The 21,199-nt window shown below is 51.8% G+C and overlaps 1 protein-coding gene across 7 annotated transcripts in view; it reads right to left on the bottom strand.

The window, feature by feature from the left end:
• AFAP1L2 (actin filament associated protein 1 like 2) overlaps positions 1-21,199 on the bottom strand; it is a 102,628-nt gene that overhangs the window by 9,532 nt on the left and 71,897 nt on the right. For 4 of the 7 annotated variants that reach the window (XM_074338997.2, XM_019725199.3, XM_074338996.2 and 1 more), the window contains 8 exons: positions 20,014-20,108; positions 12,728-12,818; positions 9,998-10,081; positions 7,036-7,241; positions 5,644-5,823; positions 3,009-3,098; positions 1,381-1,465; positions 716-820 (listed from right to left, as the gene is read on the bottom strand). In XM_074338997.2, coding sequence (XP_074195098.2) covers positions 716-820; positions 1,381-1,465; positions 3,009-3,098; positions 5,644-5,823; positions 7,036-7,241; positions 9,998-10,081; positions 12,728-12,818; positions 20,014-20,108 — 936 coding nt within the window. The remainder of the gene's footprint in view (positions 1-715; positions 821-1,380; positions 1,466-3,008; positions 3,099-5,643; positions 5,824-7,035; positions 7,242-9,997; positions 10,082-12,727; positions 12,819-20,013; positions 20,109-21,199) is intronic. The other 3 variants (XM_074339000.2, XM_074338998.2, XM_019725200.3) reach the window with 1 other exon arrangement.

The following is a 21,199-nucleotide window of genomic DNA, read 5'->3' as shown; positions in this document are numbered from 1 at the left end:
ATGGGCGCCATCCCAGCCCATTCAGCTCCTGCCCGACCTACAAGGCTCAGGTCCAGGAAACCACGTCTGCCCAGAGTGGGAAAGGTTCTTTCTGTCCCCGAGTCCTTCAAGCTACTAAGACGGCAGGGATGTGGTCACAGGTATAAAGCTATCATCTCTCTTGAGCTGTCTGCTCTCAGGACTGTGTCCTCTCTCTGCCTGGTCCCCTTTCCCTGACACTGTGCCTGCCATGCCCCATAAACATTGAGCAAACGCACAGATTTTTGAAGACCATTAGGAGGACAGCAATCAGTTACCCTTCACTCGCACAAAGCATCCTGCACTGCAGCAAGAGAGGGTTCGGTCAGACATAAGAGCTACTGTGTTTCCCCAAAAATAAGACCTAGCTAGACAATCAGCTCTAATGTGTCTTTTGGAGCAAAAATTAATACAAGACCCTGTCTTATTTTACTATAATATAAGACCAGGTCTTATATAATATTAGACAGGTTCTTATGTTAATTTTTGCTCCAGAAGACGCATTACAGCTGATGGTCCGGCTAGGTCTTATTTTCTGGGAAACACGGTACCAGCAGTGAAGATAAACAGTGCACTGCGGGCTCACCATCCTAGAGATGTTTCAAGCAAGACCTAAGACCCCTGCCTTGACCATCTGAGCTGCCTTCCTAGAGACAGGCTCCATCCCAGTGGACAAGGAGGCAGCTACAGTTCTTACTGGATGTCTCGAGAGACCTCTCTGGAGGCTCCAGCGAGGTTGATTTCTTCCTGCCAAGGTTCATTAGGTTGCTCAGTTTGAGGCCAGGAGAACATTTCTTCTTGACTGTCAAGATGAGAGAAAAAGCCATCAGCATTTTCCCCCTTGTCAAAGGGGGAAAAAATAGTAGACCCCTCCCACCACATCTGGCGCTCCCTGCACGCAAACGTGCATGCGCCTACACACACACATGTATACACACACACACACACACACGCCTGCTCCCAGACCAAGATCCAGAGGCCAGAGTCAGGTGTCTCTACAATCACACACTCGAGAGGGGCACACCAGCTTCTTTTATGGAATGTACAGAATGTGTCAGCACTTGGGAATCTTTATAGACTGTATTGGCTCAAAGAGATTTGAAATTTGAAATACGGTTAGCAAATAAGAAGAGATGAGAGAATATTCTACCCCCAGCAACTCATGAAACTTCAATTTGGTCATCTCTCCCTCTTTCCTGGATCTGTCCGTTGTAGTATTTCCAAGTAGTTTATAAATTGGAGGCATGTTGGAATTAGCTATTAAAACTCATTAGGGTTGAGCCAGACAGCCGAGTCTCAACCCTAATGGGTTGAGATCCCATCCCCTCCCCATCCTAGGCTGAGGGCTATAATCGTTGGTACCATCTTTGGTCTCTGGGACCTCAGCGTGGCCATCTACGGAGCTGCCATATTCTGAGGCTGACAGGTACTTCTCAGTTACATCTGGCTGTGGAAGAGAGAGAGAGAGAAGTGGGTGGTCTTACTTGGGAATAGCTACCTCAGAGATCACAGTTTAAGAGGAAATAATAGGTTACTCTTGATTGTAGACCAGGGGTCAGCCTGGAGTCCAGGTTACTGGGGGGACATTGGCCGGGCTTCCTTCTGGGGTTCTGTGGAGGACCTGCCTTCACACGTCCTTCCTGAGGTTCCCTGCCCTGTCCCAGAGCACCTGCCCATTGTTCAAAGTTCCCAAAGTGGCTGCTCAACCTGATGTAACAGTGGCCCTGGAGCCAGGGGGGAGGGCAGGTAGTCAGCCCCAGGGATCCCAACTGAAGCTGACGTCAAGCGAGAACCACCCACAGCTGGAGCACGAGGGAGTCTTTTGAGAACTGACTGTGCTGCCAACACATCGGGCTTCAGAGAAGGGCCACCTCGTCTGCACAGGGTCAGACCATGATTTGAATGCAGGCTGGAATATTCTCCAGCCAGGTGTGCTCTCGGAGCCCACTCTGCCTGTGTGTAACACAGGGACAAGATTCCCACGTGTATTCCCTGGGGCTGTTGGGGAACGAGAGAGTCCCTATAGGAGTGGAGTAGGTGCTGCTGCTGTTAGAACGGGAAGCACTCAGATTATTCCAGTCAGGCATCTTTGAGAACCACTCACTCCACATCTCTGTAAAACAAGCTGAGGAACCCCCAACCAATGGGACCAGCTTAGGCGGGACCAAGGACTGGGGTACCCAGCCAGGGAATACAGCATGCCAGGTCATTAGGGAGAGCTCTTGTTCCTCACCCCAATGTGAAGAAAACCAAATTTACTCCAATTTTTGTTTCTTGTCAATGACCAAGGAATGAGTGAGACAACTCAAACAGCCCCTCTTGAGTCACTCCAGAAGGGCTATGGGTTTTCTCCATCGGGGATGGCCTGTGCCTTCCCAAAGAACAGAGGACTTCCTCCCTGCGCAAGCCCTCTGCGTACCCTCTATTTTCCTCCCTGCCAGGGACAGGGACCCCAAGATGAGACACAGTGACCCTCTGGTTGCTCTGTGTATGCACAGGCTTCAGGCCACCTACCTGCAGATACTCGGGGACATGGAATGGGACCCTACGTGTGAGGGCCCCCCACGGCCACCACCCAGCCCAGCTGCCTTGACTTTGGGCCTTGAGCAGGAGCTGCACAGCTCCATGCAAATGAGCATTAGAGCCCTTTGGTTGGGATCAACATGGAGACAGTTCCCCCAGCCCCGGAACCTCTATGGGGCAGTAAGTGTGGAGAAAGAACCTCGGAAAGTAAATCTCCCCATCGAACAATGGAGGGCAAAGTGACTTTTGTCTCGGTAAAGCTCCTTCCCTCCCACCCAAGCAAGGAAATATTGTAGGTCTGTATCGATTTCATCAGTTTCCTGCCAACCTGAAGCTACTGCCCTTATCCAAGCACTGCATGTTTCTTACTAATTGGACTGAAATGCAAAACAAAGCTCCCAGTTTTATATAATTTTTACAGAGAAAAATGGAATTGAACTGTCCTTCCAGGCCGAGTAGAGACCTACCTTCTGACAGTTCAGACGCTGGGCATCTGGGGTGTACTGGTTTCCCTCGGACGTGCCTTCTGAAGGCAGGCCGCTCACCTCCTGGATGACCTGAAGGGAGAGGCAAGTTGGCAGCAGAGGCCCAGGCCCCCAAGGTCCTTCTGGCCTGGTCTGCACTCACGGCCAGACTGAAACTGGAGCCCCCAAAGTCAGGAGAGAGTGGTGGAGGTGAGAGAGAAGATGCGTGATTTCCGAGGCACAGAGAACCACCCCACCCCAACACCGGGCCCACGTGTGGCCTGGGACCTAGCTGGGCAGGCTGCACTGGGGTGGGGAGTAGGGCTTGTTCCTAGGCCCTCTCTCCTGCAGGCCCCCACATGTTCTGGGGGTGGGCAAGAGGGAGGGCTTTGACAACAAAGCCCAAAGCTGGCTAGAGCAGCCAGCCCTCAGCACTGCAGGCCTAGGGCCACACAGGTCAGGGGTGACTCAGGCTACTAAGCAGCACCCCCGCTCTGAGCCAGGGGCCACCTGGGGGATTCCTAGAGACTGACAGCTCAGGGTAGCCATAAACACGCTGCCCCGCCAGAAGCCCTTTGGAGATACGGACTCAGCAAGCCTGATTTCAAAGACCTTCTTTTTCAGGCTCTGCCTAGAGCAGTTTATGGAAAGAGGTTAAAATCTGAAAAGCCAAAGAACATAAAGGACAAATGGCTCTGGGGACGAGGAAACTTAAGGCATTTCTCACTCCTGAGATTGACTTTGGGTCTGAGCCTCGGTCACCAAATCTGTAAGATGGGATAACACGTATGCCACGGGCAGCTGTGAGGCCTCGTGTGAAGTACCCAGCATAGGAGAGGCACGTTCATTCCCATCCTTGTCAGCTGGGGCCTAGGTGTGTGGTCGGCCTTCACAGGGGAAGCATGCTAAGTCAGGTGAACAGGCTTGAGGGTGTGGGGCCTTGCTTCTCTGCGAGAGCTCTGCCTGTGCCTTCTTTTTCTGGACACTTGTTCCATACTCAACATTTCCCAGTGACTGTCATATACCTGTCCCTCCCTGCAGGCACCGGTATGACTATGCAGAGTTGAGATACAGACACCCAGAGTAGGAGGCAGATTTGATAAAACAGATGCATCTGGTCCAGAACCCATTGGACAGGCCAACCAGTCCCACCCAACTGCAAGTGTGGGCAGCTTCTCAAGAGTCAGGCCCTACGGCCAAGTTCACCTCTGCATGCACCTGACCAGAAAGGAAAGGGTGTCTCTGTGGAGGCCAACAGCCAGGCTGTGTCTTCTCCAAGTGTTCTCGTCTTTAAACCACTAGCAAGATAGGGCGGGGCACTGAGGAAAGGGTCTCAGGAAGAGCGTGTGAGAGTTGGGGAGGGCAGATGGGGGTCAGGGGAAGACAGGTGGGTCTGAGCAGTCAGAGGAACAACGCTGGGAACTGGGAGTGTGAGCAGTGTGCGAGCGTGTGTGTGTAAATACTTGTGTGTTTGTGTGTGTGTGTGCGCTAAGCAGTGTGTATGCATGCAAGCATTTGTGTGTGTGTGTACAGATGGGGTGAATGGTATATAATGCCCCTGTCCTGGAAATGCATCAGTGTGGCTCTGACGAGGAGGGCGCAGCAAGGAGGAGGGAAGGGACTCTGGCTCTCTCTGGCCTCACCAGGGGCCCTGCTGGATCTGGAGATCCCTCTGCAACCATGGGCCCTTTCTTGGTGCAAACCTTATCCCTTCTGGAATCGTCAAGCTCATCTTTAATATGGGACAGGCAAGCGTTCCGAGGTGCTACATCACGGTGAGAGCAGGCCAGCTGACCGTGTCCATTGGTGGGGATAGAACACAGGACTCTGGCCACACAGTTCTAGGTTTGCAACCCGATGCTGCCACTCTCTTGCCAGGTGACCATAACCGGTCACCTCATCCCTCTTAGCCTTCCTGGATATTGCTATCACCCAGCTAGCTCCCTGCTAGCTTAACCTTAGGTGGGTTAAACTTGCTGAAAGTGCATGGCCCATTGTAAGTACCGTGTTTCCCCAAAAATAAGACCTAGCTGGACAATCAGCTCTAATGTGTCTTTTGGAGCAAAAATTAATATAAGACCCAGTATTACATTATTATATTATATTATATTATATTATATTATATTATATTATATTATATTATATTAATTATATTATATTATATTATATTATATTATATTATATTATATTATTATATAGACCGGGTCTTATAGTAAAATAAGACCTGGTCTTATATTAATTTTTGCTCCAAAAGACGCATGAGAGCTGATTGTCTGGCTAGGTCTTATTTTCGGGGAAACACGGTACTTAACAAGTGGCAGTGGCATCTGCTCTTCTTTTGTAAGGAGGCTGGTGATACCTCACCAGGGGCCAGAAGGCAGAGTGATCTCAACCAGAGCCCAAGTCCCGGTGACCGAGAAGCACACAGTCCCGACAGCAGACGCCCGGTCCATTTCCCTAACACCGACTGCTACCACTGAGAGCACAGGAGGCCCTGGGGACTGGAAGGCTTGTAGCCCCTCTACCTTTGACAACATCCACCCCTTTTGGGAAAATCTGGGGCTCTAGAACTGCAGGGGCCCCAGGAGCCCTAGTGGGGAGCAGGCCTGCTTCCCCAGCGGCCTGGCGGCCCCCTCACCCTGAGCCACTGCTCGGCCTGGTCCTTGCTCTGCAGGCCCAGCACGATGACGTCGGCGTTCATCGGCGTGATCTTCAGTTTGTGCTCCTTCTTCCGCACCTGCTTCTCCTTGTGCACGACGCTGCTGCCCAGCAAGTTCACGTCCAGCTGAGGGCTGTGGTCCTTGGAGGACTTGTAACACTGGAAGAGACGACACGCTGCTTTGCCCGGGGTGCCAGGCCTCGCCCGAGGAGGCGCTGCTGGGCACGCTGAGGCCCACCAAGAGCTGGGCTATGCCCAACAAAACCAAGCGCCGGACATCGTAGGCAAGTCCAAAAGCACAACCTCCAATATCAGCAACGCTCGATCGCAGCATCAGACCAGGGAGGTTGCGTCTTTCTCCATCAAGCCTTTCTCATCAGCTCCAGCACCTGCTTATCTGAGCTGCTCTGACCTCACGGCAGGCCTGGGCTGGCTCCTAAAATATGTCCTCTGCGGGCAGCTCTCCCGTGTCCAGGGTGGAACACACTTGCCCCATTTCTCTGCCTCTGCATTCCGTGCTCAGCTCCCCCAGAAAAGGGGTCTACAGGGAACGAAGACTAAGCTTATCATCTGCTTAGTTAGGAAGATGACATTGTTAGCGAAGAAAGAAGGGGACTTTCTCCCCCAACCAGAGGAAATATTCTGCCCCTCACTTTCTCACTTGTAAAATGGGGGTCCTCACAGGGCCGCGTGACAGGATCACCCAAAGGCACATCTGCACAGAACAGGGCACGTTGTAACCAGTGAGAAAAGGGTGTTTAGAATGATGCCATAGAGCTTCAAATTGGGACATCAAACTGTGAATTTTAATTTAAAATCATAGGAAACAGGGCTGTGGTCGGAGTAATATCGTCTGACTCCTTTCTGGGTCTTGTCTTATAACCAGTGATTCAAAATATTGCAACTTCTGAGAAAACACCTAACCTATGGTTCTCAGGCTGCACAAACGCAGTAGCCAGAACTGGGGCTGGGAGGCAGGTTTGACCCCAAACCACCCGTGGCCTGGATGGGAGGAAGAATGGGCACTCAGACCAGGACAAAAAAGTCCCAGGAAAAAATGTGTACGGGATAGGATGGGGGGAGGGGTGGTAATCACAGCCCCCTTTGACAGTGATGAAAACTACCAGACTTTTCTAGTTAGAAAAAGCACATTCTTAGAAGCTTGACCAGGTTTAATTATTTCTTTGGCAATAATCATAAAAATCAAAATTTTTTTAAAGAGCACATTCATTCATGCACGCAAAATTCTACCTACAATGTCAGGTTAGGGAGCGGTGAAAATCTAATATTAAAGGCTCTCAACATATAGTATCAGGGGCCATCCCCTCCCCCCGAGAGAGGCGACCAGAACACGACATGAGGCCAACTGACCAGGAGTCTGGTGTCCTTGATGACGCAGAGCTGCTTGGCCCACTGCCCCAGCCACTTCTTGCGCCACAGGAAGGCACAGATGCGGGCATCACGCATCAGCTCGATGCTGGCCTCGGGTGAGGGCCACTGGTAGGGGGCCGACTTGCCCTTGCTGCTTTCCTCCTCATCATAGGACTCGTAGGAACTGCTCACGGCCTCTCCATCCTCTGCAAGGAAGACCCACTTGGTCAGAGCCCCGCCAGGCAGAGGATGCTCCTAAACGTGCTGGTTTGGGGGGGGCAGCAAGCAGGAGCAGCCGCTGGGCCCCAGGCCACCACCCACCTGCCCCTCCATGCCCTTCAACCAGCCCCACAGCTGCCAACCGCAGACCCAGGCAGACTTTCTGACCAGAGTGTCTTGGATGCCTCCTCTGGCCACAGACACAAATAAAACCAGGAGTCTCTCCCTTTTCCTCCTCAAAGCCTGTCATCTCAGACTCCACAGAAACCGCTCTTAAGCCGCTGCCCTCAGACAGACTGTATGCTCTGGAAAAGGCCAGTTCCCCACTTGAGGCCTGTTTCCTCAGCTGAAGGATGAAACAGTGGGGTGAGGATCTTCCTGGGTTCTCCGGGCCTCGTACTCTGTCGTTCCCAGGGGCCAGGAGGAAGGGGTGGCCCTCTCAGCCGAGAGCCAGGCATGTGACAAGCCTCCCCTAGCTGCCTGCCCAGCTGGGCCTGCTCTGTCTCTGGCTCTGTCCTGGGAGCAGGGAGGGGATGTGGCTCCTCAGAAATAAAAGGCAAAATAAACCACGGCAGGAAATGGCTTCCCGGGGAAGGGGCCACCTTCCCATTTTCCAATGCCCTCCTCCTACTCATAACCCTTTTCAAAAGCCACCCTCATCCTCCACGGACTCTATTCTCTTTCCTCCACACTGAACACCTCTCAGCACAAGCTTATCTCCTTCTACTTCTTTCCAACCCATAAGCTTTCTCTACCTCTGGCAACGCACCAACCTTACATTTTTGTTCTGTTCAAAAGAATCCCAAAACCCACCAAGCGCAAACTGCACCCAAATCTATGGACACTCCACACGCCTCAGTTTCTGCCCCTCCACCACCCTGTTCTCCAGGCCTCACTATGCTATTCAAGGCCAACAAAAAATATGTAAAGAAAAAAATTAAATCAATAAAATCCCCAAAAAGCAGGGCAGAGAGCACCCCAGGATCCCTGGTCCAACGCTTGGCTCAGCACAGGAATCCTGTCTATTGTAACCTTGATAGTGCTCCAGCCTCTGCTTGAATTCTCCATGGACGGGGAGCTCACTACCTTACAATTGCTTCCACTATGGGGAAGCTCTAACAGTTAGAGTCGGTCCACTATCTACTTACTTCCCTGTCACTTCTACAGACATGTTCTGTCTCCTGGAGCCACGGTAAATGAAACCTCTCTTTCCTCTCCATGATGCCCTTCAGAAAAGTGACAGCCCCTTGTCTTGCCTTTTCCAGAAGCCCCTTCTACTATCTGCCTAGCTAAGTTCCTGCAAACTCAGAAAATAGAACCACATTTGATTTTGAATATAAGAACATGGAATGAGGCCAATGCCACAGTTATTCGACGTAGCTACAACACCAATGAAAATGTGTTTTACGTTGTTGTAATATTTCTAAAAATAACACTTTAAATATTTTAATATCAGTTTTCTTTAAAAGCAGTGTGGTACCATTCCCCTTCATGGCTTAATAAAAACATTGCACAGTTCATAACTTTACACCTATGAAGTAAACAAAGATTGAAAATAGCAGTGCTAGCCGGTGGGGGTCCTTGAACTCGCCTATTGCTGGTGGCAACATAAATTAACACAAGCTTCTCAGAAAACAGTCTGGTAGTCTGTTGTTTCAAGAGCCATAAAAACACCCATACCCTTTGACCCAGCAATCCTGGTCCTGGCAGTTTATGCTAGGAAACCAGTTTTTAAAAATGGAAGGAAGGGGGCAAGATTAAATGCATTAAGATATTAATTCAAGTGCAATTTAACAGTCAGCAGAGGAGAATGGGGAAAGTATGATTTCATCCATTTAGGAGCATACCATGCAACTGTAACCAATGAAAACTCGGAAGACTAATCTGCAACCCGATAAACTCGATAAATACAACGGTTAAGTGAGAAAGCACATTTAAAATTATGTATGCAAACACATCAGCACTGAAAACCAACAGGGAGGGCTCACGATAGTTGAGTTGATCGGGTGGAAGGGTCAGGGTGATTTTATTTCTAAAACGTCCTTATTGTATTATCTGTACAATCAGGGAAATGAGAAGAATGATGCAATGTTACTGCGACTCCTCCTTCAGCAACAAAAATTAATGGTGGAGGCTATGAAGTTGAGTGTGAAGACGGTGGCCCAATCCCCTCGCTACTTCGTGTTTCTAGGGCTGCCCCACGGGTTCCATGGAGAAATCTAATACCTGCTCTTCCACCTCTGAGGGGTGTGGGGAAGCTGAGAAGAAATGACAAACCATAGTACCTCAAGCTACCTGGACATTCAGGGCAAATGCATTAATTTTATTTTTCCCTAAGAGCAATCACACCACCACCATAATTGTAGCATCTTCTTAAAACAGATACTGGGATTTCAGGGTAAACAGGAGAAAAGGCGGGATGAGCTGATAATTCCACCCCCATTTTTGCTGTCTCCAGGTGGGCTGCATCCCACTGAGTCCTGAACCTGTCTTCAGGGACAGAGGGCAAAACAAGCAGGCAGCTCTCTGAGTCCTTCAGCCATGCTTTCAGATGCCACAGGCGGGGGTCTATGGAAAGCAGGGTAAGTCCCCCTTGGCAGGACAACACATGGCATGGCATGGCATGCAGTTCCCAGGCACAAGGACAGGCAGAGGACAGAGGCCATGCTCGGGGCACACAGCCCGTCTCAGAGCCAGGCAGCAGGCACGGAATCAGCATTCCAGACGTGGGGACAAGCAGTACCTAAGGTAATCGTGGCATAAATGACTCCTTCGGGCACCTGCACCCATCTGGGGACTCCAGTGGGGGGAAATCTGCCAGAATGACCTGTGTGACATCCAGAATCACAGACAAAAGATGGAGAGAGACAAGATGAAGAGAGGGACAGACCCAAGTGCAGAGACACCGAGAGAGAGACCCAGATGTGGCGGCATGGCTGCCCGCCCACCAGAAGTTAGTGCTTTCCCATTGGAGGTGTGGGCTTGGCAGGGAAGACCCCAGTCCAGCCAAGGACTTCATTTCCTAGCCCGTTCGCAGCCAGAGATGACCATGTGGCTACTTGTCACCGATGGAATGTGGGTAGAAGCAGTGTGTGTCACTTCTGGCTGATGCTTTTAAGAAGCACATAGGGGTTCTCCATTCTCTTTGCAGAGGATTCTGTGGCCTCAGAGGGTGGCCGAACCCACACTGGAAGGAGGCTGAGTACCTACGCTTCCTGCTGACCAGTGAGACCTATACTGAATTGTCTCTGAGTGAGAAGCAGATTTGTGTTGTGTCACTGTGAACTGAAAGACAGTTACTTGTTACAGCAGCTGTCATTACCCCAACAGGAGACATGAGCGAAGGAGCTGGTATCTTAGACAAGCAGGACAGACACTATTATCGCCTACACACGTAGACAGGGCACTTATTAAAGTTTTCCTCAGCGAGAGGAACCTGACACTGTGGAGCAGTGTGGGGACAATGCTAAAAAAGCAGGACAAGAATCCCAGACATTGGTCTTTTGCAGGAAGTCAGCAAAATCTCTGTTGGCCAATGAGCTAAAGGGGCCGGAGCCCAACGGTCATTCTTCCTGTTCTGGCCTGCATTTCTCGTTGCTCAAACAGGTATGGGAGACAACAGGTAGGACCTGGGGGCAGGCCGGTTTATATCACAAGGGAAGCCCCCTCTTTGGGACAAGTGTTGCCAGTTCTTGTCCTGGCAGGAGAGGAAAGACCATCTGGCATCTTCTCAAACCCCTTGCTGCAGTCACGCTGCCCTTACGATGACTCCCAGTCTTGACTTCAATCAATATGAATTCACAGTCCAGAAACAGACACCAAGAAACTCAGGTCCTTCTGACCACTTGTTTGTGTCGAGATGAAGTATCTACCACACAAACAGGCCCCCGGGAGTGTCTGGGAGGCAGGCCCTGGCTGGCATGGGCCACACCCTAGAGACAGCAGGGCTGAAGATACAGTGGAGGTGAGGTGCTCACCCGGGTGAGTCACTGCTTCCACCTTCCAGACGCAGCCAGACAGCAGCACCACACCCTCAGCTTTGGTCTGAAATCACAGCTCAGCCGGTGACTCGGCAACACCTCACGCACTCAATAGGTTCAACTGACAGCTGCCCACTACACCAGCCTCTTAGAAGAAAATAACCTCAAACCAAACAGGCCCTCACCTCCCACATAGTTCCCGGGGCCACAGACAGTAGGTGAAGCGTGAAGAAAAAGAAGAATTCTACAAGGTGACTGGTTCTATCTCATCCCTGGTCCCATTCTTTACAGAACCAACAACGCCCCCCTTCAGCCAAGTTCATCCCCACTACCAGGGACCCCCATCTCTTGCATTTGCAAATTGCTTTATGCTTTCATAGAACTTTCACTGACAAAGGAAGGAAAGAGGAAATAAGAAGGGGAGAGTGAGAGGACCAGAGTCCAGCTGCCCAGAAGAATAGGGTGACAATCATGTCTTTTCTTCCAGAACCTTTGGGGCCTATCTGTGTTAAAGAATTCCTACCCCAAGAGCATTTCTGATGTGACTTCCTCAGGCTGAGAACCACCAGCCAAGGACAGACGGCTCCAGTGTGAGCCCTGCCCTCATGCATAGGCAATCTTTTTAATACCTACTTTAGCTCAGCCATCAGTAACCCTCCAAGAGCTTGGGGTCTCATGCAGAGAGAAGCCCCAGTCCTCACGTGGCCTGCAGCTGACTTCTTCATCCCCATCTCCTGTCTCTCCCCTCCCTCCACGTCACCTGCTCCTGCTACACTGACCCTCTTGCTGTTCCTCAAACTTTCCAAGAGCTCTCCTGCCTCAGGGCTTTTGCATGTAGTATACTATCTGGAAAGTTCTTCCTGCAGTTCTCTGCCCCACCCACTTCATTCAAGGTCACACTAAGGCCTTCCTCATTTAAATAACACCCCTCTCCTGCCTCAACCCAGCCCCTGCTGTTTTCCGTCTTTATCACCACCTGACACACCCTAACTTTATTTGTTGTCTGTCTTTTCGCACTGAACCGAAGGGCTGTGACTGCTGAGCTCTACGAGCACTCTGACTTCCTGACTTCTAGAAGCGTGCTTGGCACTCAGTGGGAGCACAGTAACTGTTAGTGCCATGAAAGAACCCTGGAAACTGGGCTCTGCCTCCGCTTGACCACATTTTCCTTACTTACAAGGGCCTGGTGTCCCTTGGCCAACACACCTCTCTTCTGTCACATTTCTGTGCTGAATCCAACATCCAGGCCGGAACACCAAAAGCATCAGAGACATAGACGGTTGTGAACCATCCTGAGCCCCTCCGTGCAGGCGAGCTGCGTCTGCTGTAGGTCTCAGCTCCCCACCAGACCAGAGGCCCAGTGCTCTGTGGCCAGTTCTCACTTGGGCCTTGCTCTCTGGTAACAGCAGCCCCTCTGCTTCCAGTACACGCCTCTGTGCAGGAAGCACTTGGACACCCCCCCTCAGAGCCCCGGCCCTGCCCCCGGGATGTACCATTGAGGGACATGTCATATGGCTCAGCCTCTTCATAGTAACCCTCTGGAGACTCGATCTTTGGGACGGAGAACTGTTTCCGTTCTGGAATCTGTGGTATGAACAAATAAAACAAACGTTTTCAGATATGACACACTGGCAACAACATGGAATTAACACTTTGGGTGGAAGGAAGGGGAAGTTCAGAAGAAAAAAAATGCCTGGCTGGACTTCAAGCACATTGGGAGGGAGACTATGGAATACCAGCACTCCCGCCGGCCACTGCGCCCAGAGTGTTTGCTTTGCATCCAGAGAAGGGCTGTGGGCATGTTGCTTAACCTCGCTGAACCTCAGCTTTCTCCTCTGCAAAATGAGGCTCAGATCCCACCGCACACACCAAATATCGTGCATGTGACACATAACACACTTAAAGCCCAGACGGTGTCAGGCTGCGGCGGTAGCTATCACAGATTCTAAATAGAATATATGTTCTAAAAAGACAATGGCTATCAGAGGCACACAAAAGATGATGACCAGGTTTCTAAATCTCAAACTTGTACCATAATAAGTTCAATCATTCATTCAGCAAATGTTGGATGGCTCCCGCGTAGTAGCTGCAAGGGACGAATCCAGGCCATCAGGAGTCAGCCCTGAGAAAGACTGAACGGGCTGGTGAATGCTCATTGCTCCTGATCAAGTGTATCGTGAGGAGTGCTACACTAAACGAGGTCAAAATTCTGGGGGAAGCAGGAGGGTGTGAGGAACATTTAGGATTCAGGAAGGATGTTCAGAGGACAGGATCTTTGAGCAGAGTCTCAAAGATGACCCTGAGCTTCTTATGTGCCATAGGGGTGGATGAGAACAATCTGAATAGAAAACATAAGCAACTGTGCAGAAGCAAGGAGCGTGAAATCATCTCTATTCCTCCATTATTCCACCTGTAACATGGGCACCAGACTCTGAAGCTAATCTTACAAGCAATAGCAGGGGAGAACAAAGAGGCAGATATTAGTATATACAGGTCATAAATGTGTAAGCATCCACCCCCATGAGTCTCCAGTATCTTTCTAAATCATGAAACCCTGAGGAATATTCATAATGAGCTGAGAACAGAAATGAAAATCTGAAGTGGGAGCCCACTCCTGGAAAAGTCCTTGTTTTGGGTGTTCCCATGACGGGCAGGCCTGGGCCTTTGGGAAATGCCAAGTGAAAGCAGAGGAAGGTTCTTAAGATAAAGGGAGAGGAGGCAGCCAACGGAGGGACCCCATGGGGCGCTGAGCTCAGATGCATACCTGCTCTGCTGGGAGGAGAGAAGAAGGGATCCAGAAACCACTGCCTTGGGAAACGAGCTTATCTGTGGAACCTGTGACAGAGACAGCTCCACTAGTTCTGGCCCAGAGGATGGTGGTAGAGTGGTCAGCCTGGGCTCAGGTCTCCATGGGACAGTTCTCAGCACGGATGACAAGAGTGTCCACTCCCAGCTTCGCCAGGGCACAGTAATGCTCCTGCAATTGCTTCACCAAAACCAGGGGCTCCAGGGCCAAATCCTGTCTGGCTTGGCACCGAAAGTCTATTTATATGAACTCTGGAGTAAACAGATTGGGTTCGAATCCAAGGTTTCAGACTCCACAGACTTCACCGTGGGTCTGTCTCAGAGCCTCACCCTCTCCGTAAGACAAAAATCGTACTGGGCTTGTCTTGAGGATTCCATGAGCCAAAACGTGATCGTGTTTCTCCAGGACCTGGCCCATATCAAACAGAGGAGGCTGAGGTCACCTTTGTCTGGGGGCCTCCATGACCCAGGGGTCTGCAGGAGCCAGGTTACTGGACTGCTGTCTGACAGGCTGAGACGGGTCCACAGGAGGGGTTGACAAGGCCACATCTGGGACCAACACGGGATGCTCCTAACTTCATCTGGCCTCAGACCAAGAGAGCTGAGACAAGCCCCAGAGGCAGGCTGTAAACAGCTTTCAGCCCAGCAGGTGCAACACCCACCATGCAGAAAGGAAGAGGATAATCTGTTCATTTCCTAAGCAGACCAACGGCTGCACGGGGCTGCCAGGTATGGCTGCTGCAGGCGGACGGCTGTGAGCGGCACCTCGGACCCGGCTCCTTCCTAGAGGCCAGGGCCTTGCACAGTGTCCGTTGTTGGTCGTTGCCACTGGATGACCTTTCACCTTTGCTGCTATGAACATGGCAAGATGTCTCTGTTCCTCTCAGCTATTCCTGGCCCCTTGGTCAGCTTGAGAAAGGGCTGCCTGAGAGACCCAGCTGCGGTTCTCTGAGAGCCAGCTTCCCGGAGTCTGATGGTACAGTGTCCCTCACCTGGGCAGCAGCAAGATCTCCGCAAATGGGTCCTGGGGGCTCCCGCTTCCTGAGCTGGCCGGACCTCTAGCTCCAGCCACCAAGGAACCCTACTGCCATGAGGTGGTGCTGGGACTCTTCTCCTGGTGAGGAGGCGGGTCCAATACAGAGGGAGGCTCCAAGCACCCACGATTGACCCCAGGCTGGATTCCCATGATTAGAAAGGGGGAATGAAGCCTTCTGTGGGAGCTCGTCCTGGCTCATTACCACCACAGGGGCTCTACTGTCTTGTCTAGGGATGGGGAACCAGGGCGTGTTTTGTGAGGGTCTCCCAAGCCTCTCACTGTAAAATCACCTGTAAAATAGATCTTAGAGAGAGGCAGTCTAGGGCAGTGGTAGGAATCCGACCTTCAGGGTCTAGGGTTTAACTCCTGACACTGACATATCTGCGCTATGTGGCTCTGGGCAACTCACGTGACCTCTCTGGGCTTTAGTTCCTCACTGTAACATGGGGAGAGTTAAAACACCTGTCACATGGGGTCGTTGTAAAGATTAAACTGTGCTCAGCATTACTAAATACTCAGTAAATATTAGTTCTTACTAACCTAAAAAATAAAATGTAAAAGTATCAATGAAAGAAAGAAAAAGTGCAACCTGTATACATGTTTGGTAGAGGAAGAACAGATGTACCCTGGGGAGACAGAGGAGACCTTTGGGTTTGACCAGGCTGATACCAAGCTCTGCCTCTTTGAAGAAGACAGTCCCTGCTCTGAAGGCTGCCCAGGCAAAAGGTAAGAACCTGGGTCAAGTTAAAAGATAAAATAATGTACATGGCAATTCAGAAGAGAATCACATAATTACACAGATACAAACGGCCTATTATCAGAGGTCAAAGGAGCAAAAGATCCTAATTTCCCAGGGTTAAGAATAAAGGATTATTATTTTAATCACCATCAGTATAATGATGAAGATTGTGAATATTAAATGAAGATGCAGAAGAGACGTGACTTCAAAACCTGAAATGACTTTCTAAAGGTTCACGGAAGGGACAGGGAAGAAAGCCACCCCACTCAGCATGATTTGTGAGGTGGGCAAACGTTTTCTGCAAAGGGCCAAATAGTAAATACTTTGGGGATTTGTAGGCCATTCAGGGTCTCTGATCTCAGACATTCAAGGCAGCTGATGTAGCACAAAAGCATCCATAGATGATACATAAGGGTGGCCGTGTTCCAATAAGACTGTCCTTACAAAAAAGCAGGTGGCTGTGGACTTGGCCAGGGGGCTGTAGTTTGCCAGTTCTAATTAAGATTAGAGCTGAAGATGAGGGGTGGCCCCGATGACCTGACGCGTCCCGGCAGTTCAGAGTGCACTGTGGAAGGTTCCTGGGTGGGGTTCGTGGGTCTGGCCAGCCCCAGCTCCCCAGACTGACCATAGTGATGTCCTTTTGTGGAGTAAACTACTTCCCTGACAGAGCAGCTCACTTAAAACCAGCAGCAATACATGTTCAGGCCTCAAAGGGGAGATAGGGTGGAGATGGCTGGGCTTGTCAGGAGCACAAACAGTGCCAGCAAAACATCTGTTTCTCCTGCAGTGACCGCAGCACCTGGCTGTGCAGACAGGGGCCTGGAAGTGCCACAGCTGGCCTCCATCACAGGCCACACCCACAAGGGTGCTCCAGACCCCTGGCTGACCCTTCCTTTGCTGGTGGGTCTGCTGTCTACTGACTCTGTGGGGGATGTAGAGGGAACCAAGTCACCAGAGAGAATCAGGACATCCTGGACCTGGGACAGAGGCCATACTCCTGGCCCAGCCATAGGCACTGAGGACCCCAGGGAGACATCCAGCTTCTGCCACGGCCACTAGCAAGCCCGGGGCCAGGCCTTCAGTGGGCAACCCACCATGGCACCCTGAAGCTGCGGGGTCAGGATGGGCACGCTTTTCTGTCTCTGAAGAAGAGAAGTCCCATGGTGGCTCCAAGCTCAGGCTGCTACCATCACTCCCTCCCTCCCTCTCAAACTGCTGCTGCTGCTCTGGTCCTCCTTCCTCAGAGGCAGGAGACACAGCTGTTCCCCTCTCCACCCTGACGCCACTTCTTTGGGGGCCTTGGACCAAACGTTACGACCACTTGAGCCAGACTTATCCAGAGAGAAGGCCCGAGGGAGAGCAGACGTGTGTGTGCACGCGTGTGTGGGCAGGGACGGAGGGGAGAAACCCTAGATTACGCCAGCCACCCCCTCCCTTACTCCACACCTGAAGCCCCTGGGGTGGGGGCTGGGTGCCCAAGACAGAATGAGGAGGGACTGAGGAAAGGGAGCTGCAGTCAGCACCCCTTGTCCCCCCTAGCAGAGACATTCCACAAGGAGGGAAGACTGTAGAGTCAGCTGCTTTGCTGGAAATCTCCGCAGGGCCTGGAGTTTGTCCATAGGAACAACTACCACAGGTCTGGAGGCCACCCTGGGCTTGTGTTATTCTTGGGTGCTGGTATTTTCCGTAATTCCAGCCCTAGGTTTCTCTCCAATGCCGACAGACCTCTCCTGGCCCCGAGCGGTCCCCAGTCACCTCTGACACAGGAAGTCTGCTCTAGGGGAGGCCCCTGGCCCTGACTTGCTCGCTCACAGGCCCTGCATCTCATACCCCAGAGCCGTGGGGGTCTTTGTATCCATGCCACAGGAGACTGGCAAAGGAAGCGTAAAAGCCAGCGTCAGAATCCCAGGGGCTGCTGGGACTTGTGGGACCGGATTCCTTTATAACCACAGCTCGGCCCCAGACCCCGGGCCTCTAAGCCCACCGCCACGTTTGTAAAGCGCCACAGATTTCCAGAGCCAGTCAGCACTACCCAGCACTCAGCGCCTGCTGAATGGATGCCCCTCCAACCAGGTGCTGGCCCCAAAGCAGCTGCTGCAGGAGCGGCCAATGGTGGCACTTCCCTTACACAAAAGCCAAAAGCTTTGGGTCAGAATCAGATGCTGAATTCAGGACGGGAACATTCCTGCCCAGGCTCAGAGTCACCACCTTTCCTTCCCCACCACCCAGCAAGTGGTACCTGGGACACACCAGGAACCACAGCATCTCCTGCCTGGTTACAGCCAGCAGCAGTTGGGTGGGAGCAGAAGGGACATGCGGTCTCCCCCAAATATTGGGGCAGAAAGGAGGGGAGCCTGCAGCTGGGAGCAACACAACCTGTGCCTTTACTCTTCTAAAAGGACCAGCTTAAGCCCGGAGGCCACATGGTGGCCTGGAAGCCAAGAACCTGCATTCAGTTCCTGGCCCTGTCACCTCCCAGCGGAGGGCCCTTGGCCACCTGTTTTAACTCTCTGTGCCTCTGTGTCTTTGTGTGAAAAACTGGCAAAAATAGGCAGGCACCCCTAGAGGGGCGGTGAGGAGAACCACAGTTGTGTGCTTGAGGGAGGGAGCAGCTCAGGGTGTGGCAGTCCTTTGCGTTGTCAGCAGAGTGGGGGACCCCAGTGACTCAGTACGTCAATCTCACCTGGCCTGAGATGGTCTCTGCCAGCTGTCACCCAGCTCGAGGGGCCTCATGCAGTGGGATGGTGTCCCAGACACTCCAGAACTGCCCCACCCATGTGGCCACAGGACAGCAGCTTGAGGAACTCTGCCACCCCTCAGGACGGCATGAATGAAGGGGGCAGGCCTGGGGTGGGGTCCCCCTCAGCAGGAACCTCAGTCCTCACATCCCAGGATGGATGGTGTGGTGGGGCAGTATCCACGGACTCACACACCTTCCTGCTGCTGTGGACTCCATGAAATTCCTTCCCAGCCCTCACCTCAAACCTCTCAAGCCTCCCCAACTAGATCCAATAGAGGAAAGAGCGTGGGTTCAAGTCCTGGCTCTCCCACTTCGAGGCTGTGCAACGTTCAGACATTCGGAACCTGCTGGTTCTGGTTTCCTCACCCATAAAATATAAACACTACTACTTACCTCACTGAGTACTAATACAGTATGCCACACACAGCCTTAGCCCACCGAGTAAGACAATCTTACCAAAGAGATGTTCACATTCCTTCCATTTAAATGCCAGGGAACAAAAGCCAGAGACCTGAAATAACTAGCGCTGGGTCCAACAGCTATTACCTGGCAGAGCTGGGATCTGAACCCAGGCCTATGATTCCATAATTCCATCCATTCTTCCTCCCCTCCCTCTTCCTCGCCCTCCCTCCCTCCGTGTGTGGCTCACTATGTACAGACACAGGGCATGAAACACTAAATGGGAGAGACAGTCCCTGTCCTAGGGAGCTTATATCTGGCCTGGGAGGTACATATTAACAACACAAAAGACCATTTCAATGGTGGCAAGTGCCATGGAGGGGGTCACTGGATGGTGGCACATAGTACTGTGGTAGGAATGGAGGTAGGACACCTCATGTAGGCAGGTCAGGGAAAGTCTAACAACGTCTAAGAGATGAGGAGGCAGCAGCCACTGAGGAGCCAGGGCTCAGGAAGTACAAAGGCCCTGAGGCAGGACGGACCCTATGGCACAATCCAGGAACAGCAGGGAGGCCAGCCAAGAGCCAAGAGGCTGGAGATACAGCTGGGCCACACCAGTAGGTCCTGGGGCCGTGTGAAGAAACATGGATATTTTTTTCTAAGTTTAGTGGGAGCTATTGGAAGATTTCAAATGGGAAGAGCTGTGTGATATGATTTATAATTCTAAAAGTTTACCGTAGCCTGCCTGGGTGGGTGACCACAATTATATATGGCCCCGCTCACATGGCGCTGGGTCAAAAGCCTGGTATAGCCTCGCACACATGGTGACACTTGCTAAAGGTGACTTCCTTATCTCCCACGCCCCTTACCCTTAGCACCCCGAGTACCATGGCCCTGAGCAAATGATGTCACCTGCAGACAGGCTTACTTTTGCTCTGTCTCTCCCAGTGCCTTGCTCCATGTTCGACACATAGTAGGCACTTAGAAAAGGCCAGATGCTTGGTGAATTCATACCTGGGGCCCAAATCACGGAAATCAGGGGTCTTAGACCCACACTTACGATCTTGGGGGGTGGGAGATCCGGAAGGCTCTTCTGAGGGGCTGAGGAGTGCTGGCTGGGCTCCCCGTTGGTCAGTGGGCTCTGTCCCTCGGGCGCTGTGGGCAGGAAGCAGGAGAAGGCTTGGTGAGGGGCACCCAGCCTCACAGCAGGGTCTCATTATCCAGGAATGTCTGGTCACATGTGCCCGTGAGTTCTATTTGAGCAGGTGTTAATTACCCAGGCAGGCAGTTCCTGGGGCCAGTGTTGTTTTCCCTCCGAGAATAGGGTGCAGTGGTGCCTCTGCCACAGGCAGATTCCTCAGAAGGAACTGGTTTGGGTTTCTGGCAGGCTCCCACCCTCTCCTCCACTTGCCCCATGTCAAAAATGGCCTAGCCACAGAGCTTCAGCGAGCAGAGGGCCTGCCCTGTGGTCGCTATATCGAGCTGCTCTTAGCTCCGACCCTGTGATTACTGCTCTTTCCATCCCACAGTTTACCCGGAAGGCCAACGACCCTGGGCAAAGCGGCTACTTCTATGCGGATGGGTTTTGCCGAGCCCCCTGCTTGGCGGTGTGGCAGGAGGCAGAAAAGCCACTCTGGAAAGCTTGGCCACCAACCCTCGGTGTGCTTTTAAGGAAAAGGCACCAAAAGCTCTTCTGTGTCTGACCATTTCAGCCACTGGCCCAGCTCGCCCCAGGACAGACAGGCTCAGGCAGACCTGACCTTGGGGTTTTGGTGGCTGATGTCTCGAAGCCAAGCTTTTAACGACTGAGGGCTTTGTGGTGCTGTGTCTGCCTCTCTCTAAGCCTGTGCATTTGAGTAATAGGCTTGGGAGTTGGGAGACGGGCTTCTAATCCCCCCTCCTCAGAGACTAAGCAGCTCTGTAAACCTCTGAGCCTCCCTGGAGTCCTGCCAGACCCACTCCTGAAAGTTTTCAGAGAAAAGGAGAGTAAAACAGAGTAGAAGAGTAAGACAGCCCGAAAGACAAAGTCCTTCCAATGGAAGATAAACTGTTCTGCCAAAGAGAGCACCTTTGCACAAAACCTTTAAATACTGAAGCAGTTGCTGACAGTACCGTTCCCTCCTCCCACCGCCCCCCATACACATAAAATCCAGACTTCTGTCAAAAGACAAAAGCTGAAATCATGGGATCGGCTCCATCCACAGCTGCTTTTTTTAAAACATCTGAATGATGACTTCCTATTCTTG

This window comes from Rhinolophus sinicus, chromosome 15 (genome assembly GCF_057876585.1).
Source record: "Rhinolophus sinicus isolate RSI-liver-muscle chromosome 15, RSI-T2T, whole genome shotgun sequence".
NCBI lineage: Eukaryota > Metazoa > Chordata > Mammalia > Chiroptera > Rhinolophidae > Rhinolophus > Rhinolophus sinicus.
This window is presented reverse-complemented; position numbering and strand designations above follow the sequence as displayed.